The sequence below is a fragment of the Triplophysa rosa genome, linkage group LG5, assembly GCF_024868665.1.
Source record: "Triplophysa rosa linkage group LG5, Trosa_1v2, whole genome shotgun sequence".
NCBI classification, from domain to species: Eukaryota; Metazoa; Chordata; class Actinopteri; order Cypriniformes; family Nemacheilidae; genus Triplophysa; species Triplophysa rosa.
Genome location: NC_079894.1, coordinates 158580 through 177588, shown reverse-complemented (window position 1 = coordinate 177588; position 19009 = coordinate 158580). Strand labels below are relative to the sequence as shown.

Genomic DNA, 19009 nt, shown 5'->3' with positions numbered 1-19009 from the left:
CATTGTGAAAAGCGCTATATAAATAAAATTGAATTGAATTGAATTGAATTGAGAGTGTGTCAGCCCTGTAATTTGGAGTCTGAATCTGAAAATGAAGAAGAAGGTGATGATAAGGAGCCGACTTTACAGATGTCTTAGAAGCTCTTTCAACCGCATCTGGTGATGGACAGTATAGCCTCCCTCCACACTACAGGTGTGCATCACACACAATTAACCTCATTTCAACAAGCGATGTTGACAAACATCTAAATTCCTGTGCAGACACCAAGGCTGTATATAGGAGTAGTATTGCAAAATGCTCTGCTATTTGGACTAAAGCAAGTCGATCAACATTAGCCTCTGACCAGGTGGAGGAAGTCAGCCGCAGGAAACTAATGGTACCCACATCCACAAGGTGGAATTCCCTGTACGAGGCCATTTCCAGAATCATCACAATTCCGATGAATGAGCTGAATCCCCTGTGTGTAAAACTGGGAATCAAGTGCCTTAATGAAAGGGAGAACCTATTCTTACAAGAGTACTGCACCGTGATGAAGCCCCTGACCGTAGCACTGGACATCTTACAAGGGGATGAGTGCACCTATAGGGCTTTACTACCAACACTCACAAGCCTGATGTCAAAGACCCTTGCCCTGAAAGATGACCTCTCTAGAATGACAGCCAGCCTTCCAGATGTCATTGTAAAGGTAAGATTATTATTTGATAATTGATTTGGGTGGATTTGTTGAATTTATTATACCATTCATGGTGGGCAGATCTTACACTTTGTTTGTTTTAAGCAGTGAGTACAATTATTAAAATGATAGAATAAAATGAAAGATCAATTATTCATCCCCTGTTCAATATCAGGGATATTGATCTTCATTAATTATGAATATTAATCTTAACATCAATAGAAGATTGTAATAAAGAGGTCAAAACAGCCTCAACCAAAATTAAATACAGTATTAATAGCACATGAGATGGTTTAGGTCAGTAAAGCCCACAAACTAGTTAAAATAGCCAATTTATATAGTAAAATAAATACATTCTTAGTTATATCATATTGTGTTTTACAGGCCATCAAGATTCGTTTTGATGCTGTACTGGATAGCCAAGAAGGACTTCTTGCAGCGGCCACTTGTCCCAAGTTCAAACTTCGATGGCTGAGAGATGAATGTAGGAGAGTGCATTTGAAGGATCTTCTGACAACAGAGTGTCGTAAAGCTGCTCCTGCAGCTGACAATGCTAATGTGTCCCAACTGGCAGCCAGCCCAGTTGAAATTTACTTTTTTGATTTTGAGAACCAGCCCACAGAAAGCTTCTCAGTAGAAAAGTAAGTAACTGACTATTTAAGGTCAGGGTATGAGCTTGAGATTCTGAATCAGTTCCCAAACTTCAAAAAGATGTACATGAAATACAACACTCCAACTCTATCCAGTGCACCAGTGGAATGGCTGTTCAGTTTAGGTTGATTGGTGCTTTCCCCGAAAAGGAACAGACTGTGTGATAGGAGGTTTGAGAAGCTTCTGCTGATGCGATATAACCACTGTTTCACTCCGAAAGAAAACAAAAAAACATAGGGCCTTGTCAGGGTCTCTATAAAATGAGACTGGACTAACAGCCTAAATGTGGCATGCAACAGCATTTTCTGTTTTGGTAAACTCGTTTTTACTCCTCTCTGCACTTCTCTTACTTACTCTAAAAGACATAAATGTTAATAATTTGGAATACAGTCAGGAGAGACTTTCATTTTAATTATTTAATTGCTGTATTTTATTTACATTTATTCGAATGAAGGATTTTGCAAAAAAAACATTTTACACTGGGTTCCAAATTATTATGCAAATGATATCTTTCTCTGGTTTTCCTAATTTGTCGATGCAAATGACAGTCAGTATAATTTTCAAGTAATCAACAGTTAGGGTACATTTGGAATTTTATTGAACAAACCTCCCACTGACAACAGTATTTATTTAAAAAATGAAAAACTCAAAATGCACTGTTCCAAATTATTATGCACAACAGAGTTTGAAAACATTTCATAGGTTGTAAAAAACTGAAAATGGTCATTTGTTGAATTTGCAGCATTAGGAGGTCATATTTACTGAAATCAAAAGCTATTTCAATCAAAAACATCCTAACAGGGCAAGTTACATGTTAACATAGGACCCCTTCTTTGATATCACCTTCACAATTCTTGCATTGAACTTGTGAGTTTTTGGATAGTTTCTGATTGAATTTCTTTGCAGGATGTCAGAATAGCCTCCCAGAGCTGCTGTTTTGATGCTAACTGCCTCCCACCATCATAGATCTTTCGCTTGAGGATGCTCCAAAGGTTCTCAATAGGGTTGAGGTCAGGGGAGGATGGTGGCCACACCATGAGTTTCTCTCCTTTTATGCCCATAGCAGCCAATGACACAGAGGTATTCTTTGCAGCATGAGATGGTGCATTGTCATGCATGAAGATGATTTTGCTACGGAAGGCATGGTTCTTCTTTTTGTACCATGGAAGAAAGTGCTCAGTCAGAAACTCTACATACCTTGCAGAGTTCATTTTCACACCTTCAGGGACCCTAAAGGGGCCCACCAGCTGTCTCCCCATGATTCCAGCCCAAAACATGACTCCGCCACCTCCTTGCTGACGTCGCAGCCTTGTTGGGACATGGTGGCCATCCACCAACCATCCACTACTCCATCCATCTGGACCATCCAGGGTTGCACGGCACTCATCAGTAAACAAGACTGTTTGAAAATTAGTCTTCATGTATGTGTGGGCCCACTGCAACCGTTTCTGCTTGTGAGCATTGGTTAGGGGTGGCCGAATAGTAGGTTTATGCACAACTGCAAGCATCTGGAGGATCCTACACCTTGAGGTTTTCGGGACTCCCGAGGCACCAGCAGCTTCAAATACCTGTTTGCTGCTTTGCAATGGCATTTTTGCAGCTGCTCTCTTAATCCGATGAATTTGTCTGGAAGAAACCTTCCTCATTCTGCCTTTATCTGCACGAACCCTTCTGTGCTCTGAATCAGCCACAAATCTCTTCACAGTACGATGATCTCGCTTAAGTTTTCGTGAAATATCTAATGTTTTCATACCTTGTCCAAGACATTGCACTATTTGACGCTTTTCGGCAGCAGACATATCCTTTTTCTTTCCCATATTGCTTGAAACCTGTGGCCTGCTTAATAATGTGGAACGTCCTTCTTAAGTAGTTTTCCTTTAATTGGGCTCACCTGGCAAACTACTTATCACAGGTGTCTGATATTGATTTCAGTGATCCAAAGAGCACTGAGACACAATACCATCCATAAGTTTAATTGAACAATATAAAATTAAATGTTTACGACACTTAAATCCAATTTGCATAATAATTTGGAACGCAGTGTATATGCTGGAACATGCAGAAATATAAGTTAACAGAAGAAGGATTTCCTTTATTTCATTAAAATATGGTGGAATGTGCAGAAAATAGGTTTAAATGTTCAAAAACTTTCTTCAAGTCAGAGACTGTTGCATTTAATTTAATAAAATTTTTGCTTGATGCAATGTGCATAAAATTAAAGGATTGAAACTAATAAAACAAGTTTTAAAAAAGAGAATGTTTCATTTGATTCAATTTTAGATGATGGAATATGCAGAAAGAATAGAATTAGGCTGAAAGGTCTATAGCTTTATAGCGTATTCAGGTCGTGCATCATGTTTTTGAAAAGTAACTTAGTAAAGTAACTAGTAAATTAACTAATTACTTTTGAAAATAAGTAATCAGTAAAGTAACTGTATTATTTTCTTGGAGAAGTAATCAGTAATCAGTAACTAATTACTATTTACAAGTAACTTGACCAACACTGGTCACAACACCACAAGACGTTGTTCCGATGTTTTATCTCAAGACATTTGTGTGGTATTTGTCCCGGAATGCACTTGCTGGTAGGACTAATTTCTTACACATCTCATCTGAAGGCGTTGCTTGAGCTGCATATGCAGTTTTCCGAGAGCGAGAGGAAGACAGACAGTGTACATGCACATGCGTTTGCTTCACTGAGAGTGAAAAGACAAGTATCTATATTTGATTTGTTTTCCTCGTATTTAACACCCCTGTCGTATAAGAAAAGTATTAAGAGAAAATGACACGGAGGTTTCTGTGTCAGCTGCGGTTCTCTCAGTGGCATAGAAAGCTTCCTGCTGTGTGTTTTAAGTCCCGTTTACCCATCCCACAGACGAATTTAACATGTTGTTGTTGTTGTTATTTTTGTGCTTCGTGTTTTATCTTTAACCCGCTGATTGTGTCATGTAGTTTGCCGTTACCTTTGATACATGCTTTAGTTTTTCGTCTGAACAGTCCTGTACAGTGCTCTTGCCATTGTTGTTCAAATGTTCATGCTGTCCATAAATATGAACAGTTATTTCTTCTCAGACAATGGAATTTGCCTGTCACTTTGTCTGTTGTTAGATACATATTCAGTGGTGGACAGTAGGCTACATTTAAATTAAACTGGGCGCAGTGATATGGAACTGTAATTCGGTCTACAAATCTGGAACTACTTCATAGGTGTGCGTTTAACTGAAAAATAATGCACACCCATCGAACGTTCATCAGCCAATCAGAATGAAGCGTTCAACAGCCCCGTGGTATAATGTATTATATCACATATCATGAATGAATCAGATGATGAATCATAAAAACACAAAATACATGCGCACGCACGCACAAGCGCACACAGACACCCACCTGGAAAACAGAATCCATGTGCTTCCCTTTGAAAGATCCATTTGTTGTGTTACTGTAATTTAACAATAAATGAAATATCTGTTTACATACAGTGAACACATGGATTAATGTGTGTATCTGTCAGTAAAGTGTTTAGTGAATATCTTCATCACAGACTCTGATCAGAGAATAAAGACTGATGAAGTGATTTACTCTCTAAACCATCAGACTGTTCTCACCTCACATCTGTATCATCACAGTCTCCTGAACTGAAGTTAGGTGGATTACGCATTGATCGATCACTCTTCATGGACACACAGCTGGGTTTAGGAGATTCTCCACGAGTCAAACTAAAACAACATTAAACAGACTTTACTTCATGTTCAGTGTTTCCCATTTTTCAATAAAGCACTTTTATTAATTAGATATTTCACCCATTAATAATCATTTATATAAATGATAAAATATATTTTAATATAATTCATAATAAAAATGTAAAAAGTTCTATGTCATGGTTCTGCCCCATCTTGTCTTGCTTTTCTTGATCTTGTGGCAGAGCCATGGCAGAACCTTTTGTTTCATGTGGAGAGACGCGTTTTGGCCCTTTTGGCTTGCCATACTCTCTCCAGGTCTCCTCATTGTTCCTGCCCTCTTGTTCCCTGTTAGTGCTCGTTATTAGTTCATGCCCCGCACCTGTTACCTCTTGATTTATCCCCTTTATAATGCCCTTGTGTTATCTGTCCCGTGTTGGTTCATTGTGTGTGTGTCACTCTTTGCTTGTGGTGAGTTCAGGTCTTGTCAGTGTAGTGTAGTGTAGTGTAGTGTAGTGTAGTGTAGTGTAGTGTAGTGTAGTGTAGTGTAGTGTAGTGTAGTGTAGTGTAGTGTAGTGTAGTGTCTAGTCATTTGTATTATTATTATGTTAATCTTAGTCTTGTTAGGTTTCAGTTTAGTCCTGTCCTGTCGTGTCGATTCCCCTGTTTTGTATGTTACCCCCACGTGGGTCTTTGTTTTGTATTTTTGTTATTAAAAGTCTGTGTTAACCCCTTACCCGCTGTCTGCCTGGGTCCTCTGTCCGTGCTCTACGCTCCCCGTCCGTGACAGTCTATCTACATTTCTTTCTAATAAAACCACAAATAATAATTAAACTTTAAACTGAAACCATTTCAAAGTAAAATAAGTGCTGTACATCTGGTCAGACCACATTAGCCTTCAGACTGTAACGAACACATGAATACTATAGACAGAACATTTCAACTATAATAAACAAATTGTGGTATTAGAATCGTCAATAATCTCACTTTGTCTCTTCTGGAAGAGATCATGATTAACACAGCCATGTCGAACGTAAAAGTTAATTCTTAAACCTGTAAACAAAATACTGATTGTTATGCATTCCTTCACATCAGGATCCTCCACAGCATACGTAGCTGCACCATTTGATTCTTAACAGTAAACTACATTTCCAAAACTCACTTTAAGTTTGAGTTTATAAACACACTTTTGATTCAAAAATAACACATACTTCCAAGAGCAGAGTTTCTTCAACCAATAAACTTAATGTGATGTTCAGAGCAAAACAATATTGAATCTACTGAATAAACATTAGACTATTGATACTTACTGTGTTTTTAGCTTGTTTATGTTTATTTTCTTGAACGAGGCTTTGCTGTAAAATGGCTCCTGATGTAATAGTTTCACTTTCACCTGCAGCTGTCGTGAGGAGGAGGAGCCACCAAACATGAGAGGCTTGTTCGACTTGATGTAGCGCCACAAGATCCGACAGGCGGTGACATCTAAGTACCGCGAGAGCGATTCGAAAGCAAAGTTTTTATGGTTTTAAGAAGCTCTCTCGCGGTACTTTGATGTCACCGCCTGTCGGATCTTGCGGCGCCGCATCAAGTCGAACAAGCCTGATGATGCATCACACACACGACCACACATACACTTCGATATTTTGATTATGTTCTACAACTATTGTAAATTAAAATCCATATCAAAAATGTGCTTTTAAAGTGAACCAACTGAGGTATAAAATATTTTGATAACAGCAGATTATCCACGTTTATGATAAAAAAACAAGCACTACAAAGTACAGGTTTACTTCTTCCACACAAGAACAAAACAGCAAAATCTGCAATGAAATATTTACTATGTACAGGTTCATTTTAAGACAGCATCAGATGCAGATGAAATATTCAAAACATGTTTTAACAGAATTGTGACAAATATTAAGAAAATTCATAAAAATACATTCTTAACTTTCACTAGTATCAGCTTTATTTCCAGATATGAAAACAAGGCTTTTTCATAAACAAAATATTTTCTTCATAAACATTATTTTCCAATTGACAGGAGCAAAATATCCATTAAAATCATCTGGAAACTGGAGATAAAACGAATAAATTGACATTTCAACATAATTGTACAGTATTAATATGAAACATTGTTATTAATGTCCTGATAACATCACAGTCCAGCAAAGAGTCAATGAGAACATTAAGACTTTCTGGTGTAATGCTTCTGGAGTCAAATATCCCTGAATGTGAATCACAATAAATAGCCAATAAAACAGATATTTACATGAATGATCATTTAATAAGACACAAAATGTTCTGTAATGAATCACTGAAGAGATTTTAATTGTACAATAACTCCTGACTGTCCTTTCAGCAATGATTTCACGCCTTACACTCTGCTAATATGTCTGTAAAGGGTTAACAGAGATTAAAACAGTTCTTCCACATTTTTTTCAACTATACTTAGTTTTTTCTTCAATTAAAAATGATTAAAATCACAATTAAAACAAAACATTTCACAACTATGATTAAAATCTGAATGATTTCATTACTTGTTAAATGTATGTTATGCAGTATCTCATAACATGACTGTTCAGATCATGTTAGTGAAACAGTGATCACTGTCCATCTGAAACACAAGAGACACTAGAAGAATAAAATGTCATCTGTATTTTCATGATCTTTGGCTTTACGGTGTCCTGGCTGTGTTGTGTTTGTGTTGTGAGGCTTCCTGCTCGTGTTTGAATGAGAGGACACAGAGCTGGACAACTTCTCTGGATGAATAAACATATCTGCAGAAACATCACAACAATACAGTTACTTATAGGACCGGTTTTACAGGCAAGGATTATCTTAAACCAGGACAAGGCCTTAGTTAAATTAGGATATTTAAGTTGTTTAAAAAAACATACTTAAAAAAACATTACTGTGTGCATCTTGAGACAAAACAATCACACTGATATATTTTGAGATATGTCAGTGTAAGTTGTTTTTGATCAAGATAACTTTAACATTTAAGTTAGTCTAGGACTAGGCTTAAGCCCTGTTGGGAAACCGCCCCATATTGTACGTATTACCAGAAACACACATATACAATATTGGTAACTATGACATATTTTTATATTTCAAACCAATTAAGTGATGACAGTTATTCACACACTTAGTAAAGTCCTCAACCTGTGCCACCATATATACTGCTTTTGGTTATCCCTCTTTCTTTAAATTATACACAATATTATTTCTGACAACTAAAAACAAAATACTACTACATATATAAAGACTCAATATTTAATTATATTTATACAGTATGTTCACCCAGTCCCAGTTAAGTAAGTAACCTCCGTTCCCTGATGGAGGCGTTGTGTCCATGATGTGACACCAGATGTTTGCTCTTGGGAGCCTAGTCCCCTCTGATCTTTCTAGAAAGACCAATGAAAATTGCCAAGTGAAAATTGCATGGCATTCACCGCCCCAGATATCCAGATATAAGAGCAAGTCTGTATGCTTCATGTATTCAGATTAATGCTGTGGCAGGAGGAACACAATGTCTTTTTCCCTCAATCTGGGAACAGGGGTTTCATATGTAACTGAGACATTCCCTTTCTGTCACTCAATGACTAAACTACACACCACATGTTGAACTGTTCTACTAGGTACAGCAGCGCAAACATGGGCAAGCTAATATGTGCCTTGTTGTGAGCGCTCAGTCCTAAGGCAAACTTTCAGTAAAGAGCAAGTTGACTTTCTGCCCATATGGTTGGAGCAAGCACCACAAAAGGCTATAGACGGTGGCATTCTCAAAAAATAGTTAGCCACCTAGCATGAAACAAGCTGGGAGAAGTTCTCCCTCACCTAGAAGAAGAAAAAAGGGAGACCACATCTAACTGGATATGGAAAACCTTTGGGATGGACCCTATTACAGGGTGAGGGTGCCCAGCCATAGTGTCCTAGGGCTACCAAGGGGAAGACCAATGGGACGGCACACATATGGAGCGCTGAGCTCTGGTACAAGGGCTTACATAAAGATGGTCAAACACATGAGTATCTAGCCTAATGGAGTAACTCCTTGAGCACTCAAAAGACCTTCACAGTGTCCATTAACTTGGTCCGTTAATATGGCACACATTTTGACAGTGTCTACGACTCAATGACTGAGGTGCCCTTGAGCAAGGCACCTTATCCCTACTTGCTCCCCGGGCGCTGCAGTGATAGCTGCCCACTGCTACGGGGGTGTACGTGTGTTCACGACTTGCTGTGCGTGTGTTCACTACTCACTGGATGGGTTAAATGCAGAGGTCACATTTTGGGTATGGGTCACATATCTGACAAATAGGTCACTTTCACTATGATAATGCAAGACCTCTGGTGGAGTGCACACACACTCCAACTGGGCACTGCAGATCTTGAGACTGGTATATGCAAAAATACTGGAATTAACAATCCAGTGGGGCAGCCTCTGTTTGGAAAGAGCCATCCCCTTATGCTGTCCCACAAGGCAGACAAAAAGCTTCTCAGAGCATCTAAAGCCCTCTGTGCTGTCCAGATATATGAGCAGTGTGGGCACTAGAAACAACCGGGATAAGGCTGGGTCTTCCTTCCCCTTGAGGATCAGATGATTGCTGATCCCTAAAAGGAGTGGTAGGAACTTTGGGCAGTCCCATGTTCATCTTGGTCTACAGAATGAGCAGTGGCAATTTAATCACATAACTGAGACGAGTTGTCCTTATCAGCCACCGTGGCAGGTTAAAGAGTGACATTCACACTCCCAAAAACCAAATGAATGACCCGCTGCACTGTGCCTGGAGGTAAATATTGCACAGCTGCTATGTGGTTGAGGAAGCAACCTTAAACATCGTCATACTTGATTGATATAATGTCTTAAGTGCTGGTGCCTGGTTTGACCCAGGGATAGCTGAAAACTGCTTTTCTAAGAACAATGCAGGTGCCAGTGCCCTCTTGATGCTGTATATAAACTAAAGTCATTCAGTAGCTTTTACCTGGATGGAGCCGATGGGGACTGCTGCATCCCGTGGCTCTTAAACTGCCTCCTTCTTTTCCAGTAACTTTGATGGGTAGGACTTGAGAGACCTCTATGCCAGCTAAAGGTGTGAAAATACATTTAAAACAGTGAAAAGCACTCACAACGTACTCATAGCCCAATAAAACACACAAAACAACATGACAGACTGATAGAGGTCTAATATCAGTAACTACCTGCACTGTGGGTGCGCTGGTGTGAGTTCCTGTGCTTGCTGTGTTTGTCTTTGCCTTTCGGCTGTGCGGCCAGTTTTGTGGGGATCTGCTGTTGGACGGAATTGCCTTTGTATGTTTGGTTGGTGGTGCTGATGAGGTGGATGGGCACTGGTTCTGTCTTGACAGGCAGGGTAGTGATGCTCTCTCTACGTGGTGGTACCAGGGGTGCCCTCTCCTCAAAACCGGAAGAAACTACATTCAGTTTGGGGTATGGAAGAGGTATCTGGAGAGGAAACCAGAATTATCTAGTCTACCTTTAAACCAAAAACACATTACACAAGTATCAGAAGACTAGTACAGTCTTCAATCACAAACCTGGATCTGTTCATTCTCCAGAGTAAAGTTTCCAGTGTTGGACACATTCTCATTCTTCTTGAACTTCTTCTGCATCTGTTCCAGCTTTTCTTTCTCCTTCTCTACAGCACGCATGGAGTCTCGAAGTCTCTCCAGATCCTGCTGGTATTGCTCTCTGCATGTGTCCAGCTCTTGTCTCTCCTCCGCCAGCTGAATCTCCTGCTTGTTGCACACCAGTTCTCTCTCTCTCAGCTCTTTCTCTCCATTCTCTGTCTGAATCCTCTGCATCTCTCGCTCCTGTTCCCATTGCATCTGCTCCTGCCTGTGCTGACTCTGCAGTCGCTGGAAGTTGGCCAGCTCTTCCCGCTGCTTTTCCCAGTTTCGTTGTTTTTCCTGTTCCAGGAGAGTATTGCTCCGGGGCCGGGACATCAGCTCCTCGATAATGGTGCGTTGCACTTCGATGTGGCTTTCTAACTGCGACACGACAGACTGAAGAAAGGACAGAAAGCAAAGACAATGAAAGATTTGCATGAATGTAGGTGACAGTTGAGCAAGACAAGAGTATTAAAGTGTTAGACTATACAATTAAGTTTACAAAATTGAAGTGCCTGGCATAGCCAGAGTATTGGATCTTGTGTATGGATCATTAAAAGAAGAGCCATAAAGCCCTCACTTCCTTTTGTCCTGGTTTCTTGATACAATCATCAAAAGACCAGAGCCAAACCTGGCTCCAGGGGAACCTGGATTTAGGTTGGTTCTCCCCCCGAAAGTGTTGATAACTTTTTGTTTCTCCATGGGATATTTACGACTCCTAAGCTTCAAAGCAAGCAAAGGAGATGTGAGAAGTTTCTCTGTTTTGTTCCACCTCAAACTTAAGACCTATAGTTGATCCAGAGAAACTTCTCTGACAAAACTACACTAAACTGTCCTTTTCTATAAATATATATAAATATCCCCGTTATATGTTGGCGCTCTTGCCATTTTAAATCATCTGTAACTGGCAAATGTGCACGTTTGATTCAGGCTTTGTTTGTATTCGTACATCCAAATGAATCACGACTTAATGTGATTCAAACCTGGCATATTTGGTACCTAAATGTTTGTCTCTTGATTTCCGACTTGTTGTGTGACCATAGAACACTTTACTTTACTCTTAATGAAATAATCTGGACTGGTATTTTGTAAAGTGGCTAGGTGGTCATAAAGACGCAAATTAGCTGTCGAGTGGACAAAGAACCTATTCCCTGCTTAACTTTGATTCGTCGATTCAAACTCAGGTGGGCATGCCCTCTCATGAGGTGAAATATCGATAGTGCTCAGTGCTCGAGCTTGGCTTCTCCGCTCTAACTGCCCTCACCGGAAACTGGTTCAGGCATCTCTTTGGAGACTGCCTTTTCCCCCACTGGGGGGAAAGAAGGAACAATGGACTTCTGCTGCCTCGCACACCTGGCTGGTCACGAGTCACGAGGCCCGGAACTTTTCAGCAGGACTGCATTCTGAAACCATTTGAACATTTCCATCTCTCCACGCGCATGCGGATATGTACCAGCACAGAGCTCGCAAGTATCCGTTTCTATATTTAGAATAGCTGCGTTAAGTTTGTGCCTCTTTGTTAAAGATGATTTTGTTGGTGTTCAAAAATTTCTCTCTCTCCCAACTTATTGGGGATAAAACCTAGGGGTGTACTGCGCATGAACACCCCTAGAGAGAACTTTACAACACCGTCTTTGGCAGAAGGGGAGAAAAGGACTTATGGAGGATAACACCAGATACTCTGGGAGTGCTGATGCTCGACCTCTCGTCCTGAGCAGAAGGACGGGTCAGGTAGCACACCGCTTCTTGCCTCCCTGAGGGTTTGCCGGCCATTGTCTAGTTGCAGCAGAAGACAGCTTTCCTTCTGGCTGAGCTGGTTTCAGCTGTGGCTCAGTCTGTTGAGGCTAAGCAGGTCTGGGACGCCTGAACACTGTTTGAGCATTTCTTGGGGGTTTTCAAAACTCAGATGTGCAGATATTGGTGGCTTAGCGGTGGACTTGCAAGGGAGGCAGGTTTGGAAAGCCACGCCCTCTTGTTTTCTCAAGTCACACCGCTGTCACATAGCACTAACTGATGCCCCGAAAAGTGCTTTGGGCTCAATCAGTGTCATGAAATGGCGGGGACAGAGAACCCAGGCGCAGGCAACAAGGAAGGGGATAACAAAAAGGTATTTATTAAATGATAAAATAAAAACCCACAATGGGGGAAACAAACACTATGAACAAAAAGACTCCTTACAAAAGGGGAAAACAAAAACTTCCCTCAAGGGGGGCAAAACGAGAACTAATCTTAAACAAACAGACAAAACTCACTTTAACAGGACACCCAGGGCGAGGCAAGGCAGAACACGAGAAACTATGGAGACATGGATGAGGACGAGGAACACTGTACTAGGAACAAGGAACATAGAACAACAACCGAGAAACAATGAACCAACACGGGACAGGAAAAACAGAGGCTTTAAATAGGGGAATACAAACGAGGGATGATAACACAGGGAGGGTGACGGCAGGTGACAGGGATAAAACACTAAGGGGAAGCTAACAAGGGAACGAGAGGGCGGGGCGTAAAGACGCAACACCTGAGAGGGAGGATAGGGAGGATATGGAAGGCCTACACGGCCAAAACGCCTCTCTCCACATAAAACAAGGGATCCTGCCGTGATTCTGCCACAAGATCAAGAAGGACATGACAAGATGAGGCAGAATCATGACAACCAGAGTGTCCAAGAAGTCCACTATCTCTCTGTCCAAGAGCCCTGACAGTCCCAGCCAGAGACCTCGCTCCCCCACCACTGCCAGGCCAATACTCCTGGAAGTTCTCAGGTTGAGATCTGCAATAACGCAAATCTCTTCCCAGAGAGCTGGGTTAGGTGCCCTAGCAGCAAAGCACAGCAAACGCACGCACATCAACTTGAAATGGGTGCTCGACAAATACTAATCACATGAAAAATATATACAAAGTCGGCACACCAAAGCTCCAAAACTATCAAAAGTTTTTATCGACTTTCACAAAACGTGTGACGTTGCGAGCAAAACATGACTATGCATTGACTTTGAAAACAACATGTTATTATTTGAATAAGAAAATCAACAGTGAATTCAACGGAAAAACAAAAACAAAAGAAAACTGATCCAACGTGGGATGTTAGTAAAGGAAAGCCGCTGTAAAGGGGTGCTCTGTGGATTTATAACAAGAAGAAATAAGACAATCCTTCAGAGATAGAATAAGACACAATAATTATTTTACTGTGACGGAAAATTGTTTTGTTTGAATAGTTGTTGGAAGCCAAAATTGAAAATCGATTAAAATGAACAGAGTATGTGAACAAATTCAATAAAGGTGAAAAAGATTTTTATCATCAAAAAAATGTAAAAAGAAAAAACATATTTAGCTTTACCTGTAGGCTGCAAAGCTTCTGTGATAGACTAGTTACAGTTTCATAAAGCTGCAGAGATACAAACAAATCATGTCAAAACTAATCTAAAAAGATCCAAGTAAAACATTCATGAACATACAGTATCTCTCACCTCTGCTTTAGGAAAACTGACTGTCCTGCTCTGTAGATTCATCTCCTCATCCGCCTAATGTGTAAAGACAAGAACTGGGCTTACACCAGCACAACCACAAATAAGAACAACTAAATCTGTATGACAGTGATGAGCGTGATGTGCTCACCGACAGCTCCAGACTCTCTCCAGGATAAAGCTCTCTGAGCTGAGGATCTGAGTTACCTCGCTGGTTTCTGTCTCTTATTCTCTTCTCTAAACTCCCAGCACCATCTGCAAACAGTCCACCAGTCAACAAGGGTAAGATTTTATATATTACAACACCACTTATAAAGTATGAAATAAAACAGTATAGCGCAGGAAACTGCAGATTTGCTCTTACTTTCTTGTGGCATGTAGGCATCACCATCAAAACCTGTAAAGCTAGCGGGTCTCTTGGGCAGTGGCATCAGATCCACTCCCTCTCTAGTGGATGAACATCGGTCCATCTCACGTTCTAACAGCAACTGCTGTAAAAGCCCCACTGAAGGAAAATAATTTTAATATTTAGCATTTTGATTCGCATATGAATTTTCTTTTCTACAAAAGGAGTCTCACCATCCTTCAGGGCTCCAGAGAGGAGTTGCTCCCCCTGCTGGGGCTCCACTGCATTACCACACAGCAGACGGCCCTCAGATGATGAGTGCTCTTCAAAACCCGTCACGATGCTGACAAACAACCGGTGCTTCTCTTTGAGGCAGTGCTCTATAACAGCATCCCTCATGTACAGATCCTCTGCTCGGAAAACACAATTAAAAGTAAACACACACAAATATGACACCAGCTCTTAGCTAATGAGGATTATAGATTCATAGATTGTGACAGAAAAGTTGTCATACGTGCAAAGTCCCTGATTCTCTCAGAGAGTTCTTCTGGTTCCTCCTCCTCTTCTTCTGGACAGCTGAAACACAAGATGAAATCTGCATGAAACTTCACAAAAACAGCCTGTTACATAATACACATTTTAATCTGATCCATTTTGACAAAACTTGAGGGCAATGTGTGTACATTTTTCCTCCTATATCTGTATAGTATGCCATCAGAAAGCTGACGTCTTTCAATCTTTTGCCATTTCATTTGACCTCTCTAGTGCAACTTTAAATATTAGATTTTAAAGGATTTAGTATTAAATGCCACTGTAGATGTGACTATGAAACGCACCACTCCACAGCTTTCCAGATTTGGTCTGCCCAAGCCTTGCGCACCTCTCTAGAGGAAGTGCGAAACTCGTACATCTCTGGAGTGTCGGAGGAGGCTGTGATCAGTAACAGAGTCTTTTCGTTGTGAGCCGCCTCACGGACGATGAGCTTCCGAAGCGAGATGACCGCAGGCTGCTTGTCCTACAGAAGCACATGTTAGACAGCTGAATGTGAATGATACAGCGACAGGTATGATAACAACAAGTGTGTATAATTACACACATCAAACAGTCTTTTGTCCAAACTCACTAGAGAGGGAAATGAAAGTCGCTGATCTTTCTCCAGTAACAGCAGCAAAACATCAGATAACAGCAGGACAAGAACGTCTGAGATAATATGAACAAATGTAAATATCAATATAGTCAATATATCAATAGTCAATAAAAGACACAGCCCATCTAAAAAACTGACCCCTGGTTACTTTTGCTAGTCGGTTATGTTATAAACACTGTTCAGTTTTTTGTACAAACATCTGAAATTATCACATCACCAAAAGATGAGGGAATTAATTTTGTGTTGCCTGCACCTATTTGGACTCTCAAAGGAGTGGTACCTGTGGATTTGCATTTTATGAATCACCAACAACACAGTTGTTCCTTTCCCAGTGAACTAACATTACTAACACCTTCAGGAATAAGCGTGTTCTAAAAGAGATTAAACATGATCAAGCAACATGGTGAAAACTGTAAAGATGGCAAATTTATTTGCAAAATGGAATTGGTCAGTAACGTTTGAAAGGTGTGGCTTAGCCTGCTATGAATTAGCATTAGCATTATTATTATAGACAAGTTCAGAAGACGCAAACAACACTGGTCCAACGCTGACTGATATACTTGTAGTCCAAACCTTTAGCAAAAACGTTTTAAAATTAGGGCTGTCACAATGATTAAATAATCGTCTCATTGCAACTATTTATCATAATTCCAATTATTTCAGATAACCGCAATTATTGTAAATCCTTAGAAGTCAAGGGTGATGTGCAGCATTTTACTTCCACCGGCCTTGATCTGCACTCACTGTTACATTCGAATGACATTTTGAGATTTGTATTTTTTGTGTTTATGAGTTTATGAGTTTTATTACAGTGATTTCAGATTTGCTGCATCTACACAGCAAGACGACATCATGCTCATAACTCAGTCTTTTCTGTTAAGGTCGCTCTATAGGGAATGTTAGTTATCTTCACATTTCTTAATGAATCTATATTTTATTCATGTTTGCTGTCATACCTGATAAACTATAGAACCGTATTCTACGACGTATATTCTAAAATTGTTGTGGACCTTTTGTCCTTTTACAGAGATTATATTTTGGTCTAACCAATCACGGAAGGACGTCTTAACTTAAAAAAGTAATGCCTGTGTAACACAGACATATATGTATTAGTAGGCAGGAGGGTCTGCCAAAAACACTTATCGGTTCCGTGCAGCCGTCTAGGCAGGGAAATTGCAAATTCGGCGGCTGTGTCACGCCACTCCGGGTTGGAGTGGGAAAGACACTAAGTGAGTGAGCACTAGTGTAAAATCGGAAACCAGAGCTCTCTCGTTCTTCCATCCAGATAGGAGTACTCCGGTTTAGATGTTTTAGTCAGTAAGGAACATTATTTTCAAGGTTAACACAGAGACAAAGGCAAGGTTGGTGGATGCATTGGGAACGATCCTGCATGTTATAAGAAATAATTTGACCCAAATTGGAGATGTACCAGTATATGAGATTGAATCATTCTTTGTGGTTTTGCCAGTAAGAAGTCAAGCTGTATTGGTAAGAATTTGCCGCCTCACTCTTTCACTTCTACCTTTCTCATGGGTTTCAACGTTTAAGAAATGGCTTACGCACTGAGTAACAAAGTCAGCCTTGAAACAGATAAAGAAATGGAACCGAGCAGATGTTGTAAACAACTCTGCTCTGAAGCACTGAGTTGAAAGGAAATCTGTGAATTTATTAAAAGAATGATAGGGTTAGGGTTACAAAATCGTATGTGCTGATTCATGGATGAGTGAAATGGGAGGTGTCCCGTTGTCCCCAGAAGGGGAAATAGTGGAAGTAGCTAAGAGGTGTCACAACCTCACATATAAAACAAACTATTTATATATATTTGATATTAATGTGGACATGTGATCTGAGAACACAGAGATGCTTATCAGTAGCTCTGTCCACATTCCTGACATTTGATAATTCACTATGAATAAAACGTGGGCAAAGCATCTGCTGCTGTGATGAAAGGTGAAAGAAATCTCCCAGATGTGATAGTGAGTTTTGAGTGTAGCCCGTCAAGGCATAGAGCCTGTGGCTATCACAGATAGTTTTAAGTAAAATAATTGTGGAAGATTTTACCATAATGAAATATTCTATCTAAACAAAGGGAAGTGAAACCACATCTGATTCTTTGCATATAGGGAGTTTAAATGGCAAAGAAGTAAAAATGATTCAGTTTCTAATCCTCTTGTGCTTGCAAACACTAAAAATGTCTTATGGACAGAATTCTGTGTTGGTAAAATCACAGTAGTCACCATAATTCATGTTGATATTTTGAAGAACCTAGAAGCCGATGTTCTACTTTTAAGAGACAAAATTGTTCTTTTATCTCAAGCAGGCCGCCACCATGAAAAAGGATGCAGTGGCAGAGATGGAGACTCATTCTGAATGTAAATTCATTATTCCTGAATTTCCTGATGTATGGGCAAAAGACAAATTTGATTTGCAAAAATACCCCACTTAGCATTCCAGAACCCATGCATGTTGCCAAACGTTGATATATTTAAAAAAGAGCTAAAAATGTTGTAAGAGTTACATAAACGGGGGATTGCAGTTCTGTGCTCATCCCTCACCAAATGAACATTTAAGATGTAAATTTTTTTAATCAAAGTATACTTTTCAAATAGTTGTGGTTATTCTTCAATTGTCTTGATTATATTATAGGTGTTTCCATTGACTATGATGGTTCATGAAATGCCTGTCTGCCAAACCAAAGAAAATGTTTTGTAGTGCCATATGAGAGAGAGACGCCATGATGATTTTTGTCTGATGGGATGGAGCGAAAACCAGCGTGCATGAGGTGATGACCCAATGACGGGTAAGATTCTCCGGTGGCCAGAGGAGGACAACCTAAGGCAGGGCTTCACCGTCACTGGCACCTGCCCAATAAGGGAGGTGTAATCTGAAGGGAGTGGAGGTGATGCTTCTTTTGGGCCAAGAGTATCAAATGGGGAGTTGTAAAAAAAAATACAGACTGCCTCCAGACAGAATCCACTCCAAGAAAGTGCTAATGATGCTCATCCCAGAAAACAGGACCGGATAGTCATCTAAATAGTAGTCTCTCCTCATATTAAGGCAATTTTGGCAAAAGGGTGGATAACAGAAACACGTGACCTTGCTTAACATACACAAAATATATGTGTGTTAACACATCATATCACCACATCATTTGGTTAAGAACACCTAGGGACAGTTTAACTTGTTGTTGTATCATAGTTTGGCACATGTAGTGCTGGAAGTTCAGCTACATTTAATGATTTCCAAAACATGGTGGTGGCCTAAGATGAAAAATTCTTGCATTGATTTTTGGAAAAGGCAAATCGATTTGATAGGTCCATTGCCTCCAAGTGGGGGATTCAATAACATACTGACGGTTGTTGATTTATTTTCCAGACGTTTGGAGGCGTTTACACTACGAATTTTCACAGCAGATGCAACAG

General features: G+C 40.2%; 1 protein-coding gene across 1 annotated transcript; it reads right to left on the bottom strand.

Moving 5' to 3' along the window:
* Positions 1–6788: 6788 nt before the first annotated feature.
* On the bottom strand, positions 6789–16350 carry LOC130554028 (rho guanine nucleotide exchange factor 18-like). Its single transcript, XM_057333416.1, has 13 exons — positions 16332–16350; positions 15564–15712; positions 15277–15455; positions 14955–15016; positions 14674–14850; positions 14459–14599; positions 14246–14349; positions 14098–14151; positions 13968–14015; positions 10556–11023; positions 10202–10463; positions 9985–10086; positions 6789–7779 (listed from the first exon to the last, which is right to left on the bottom strand). The coding sequence occupies exons 1-13, from the start codon at positions 16348–16350 to the stop codon at positions 7634–7636; spliced, it is 1911 nt and encodes a 636-aa protein (XP_057189399.1). The 3' UTR covers positions 6789–7633.
* Between the last annotated feature and the right edge of the window lie 2659 nt (positions 16351–19009).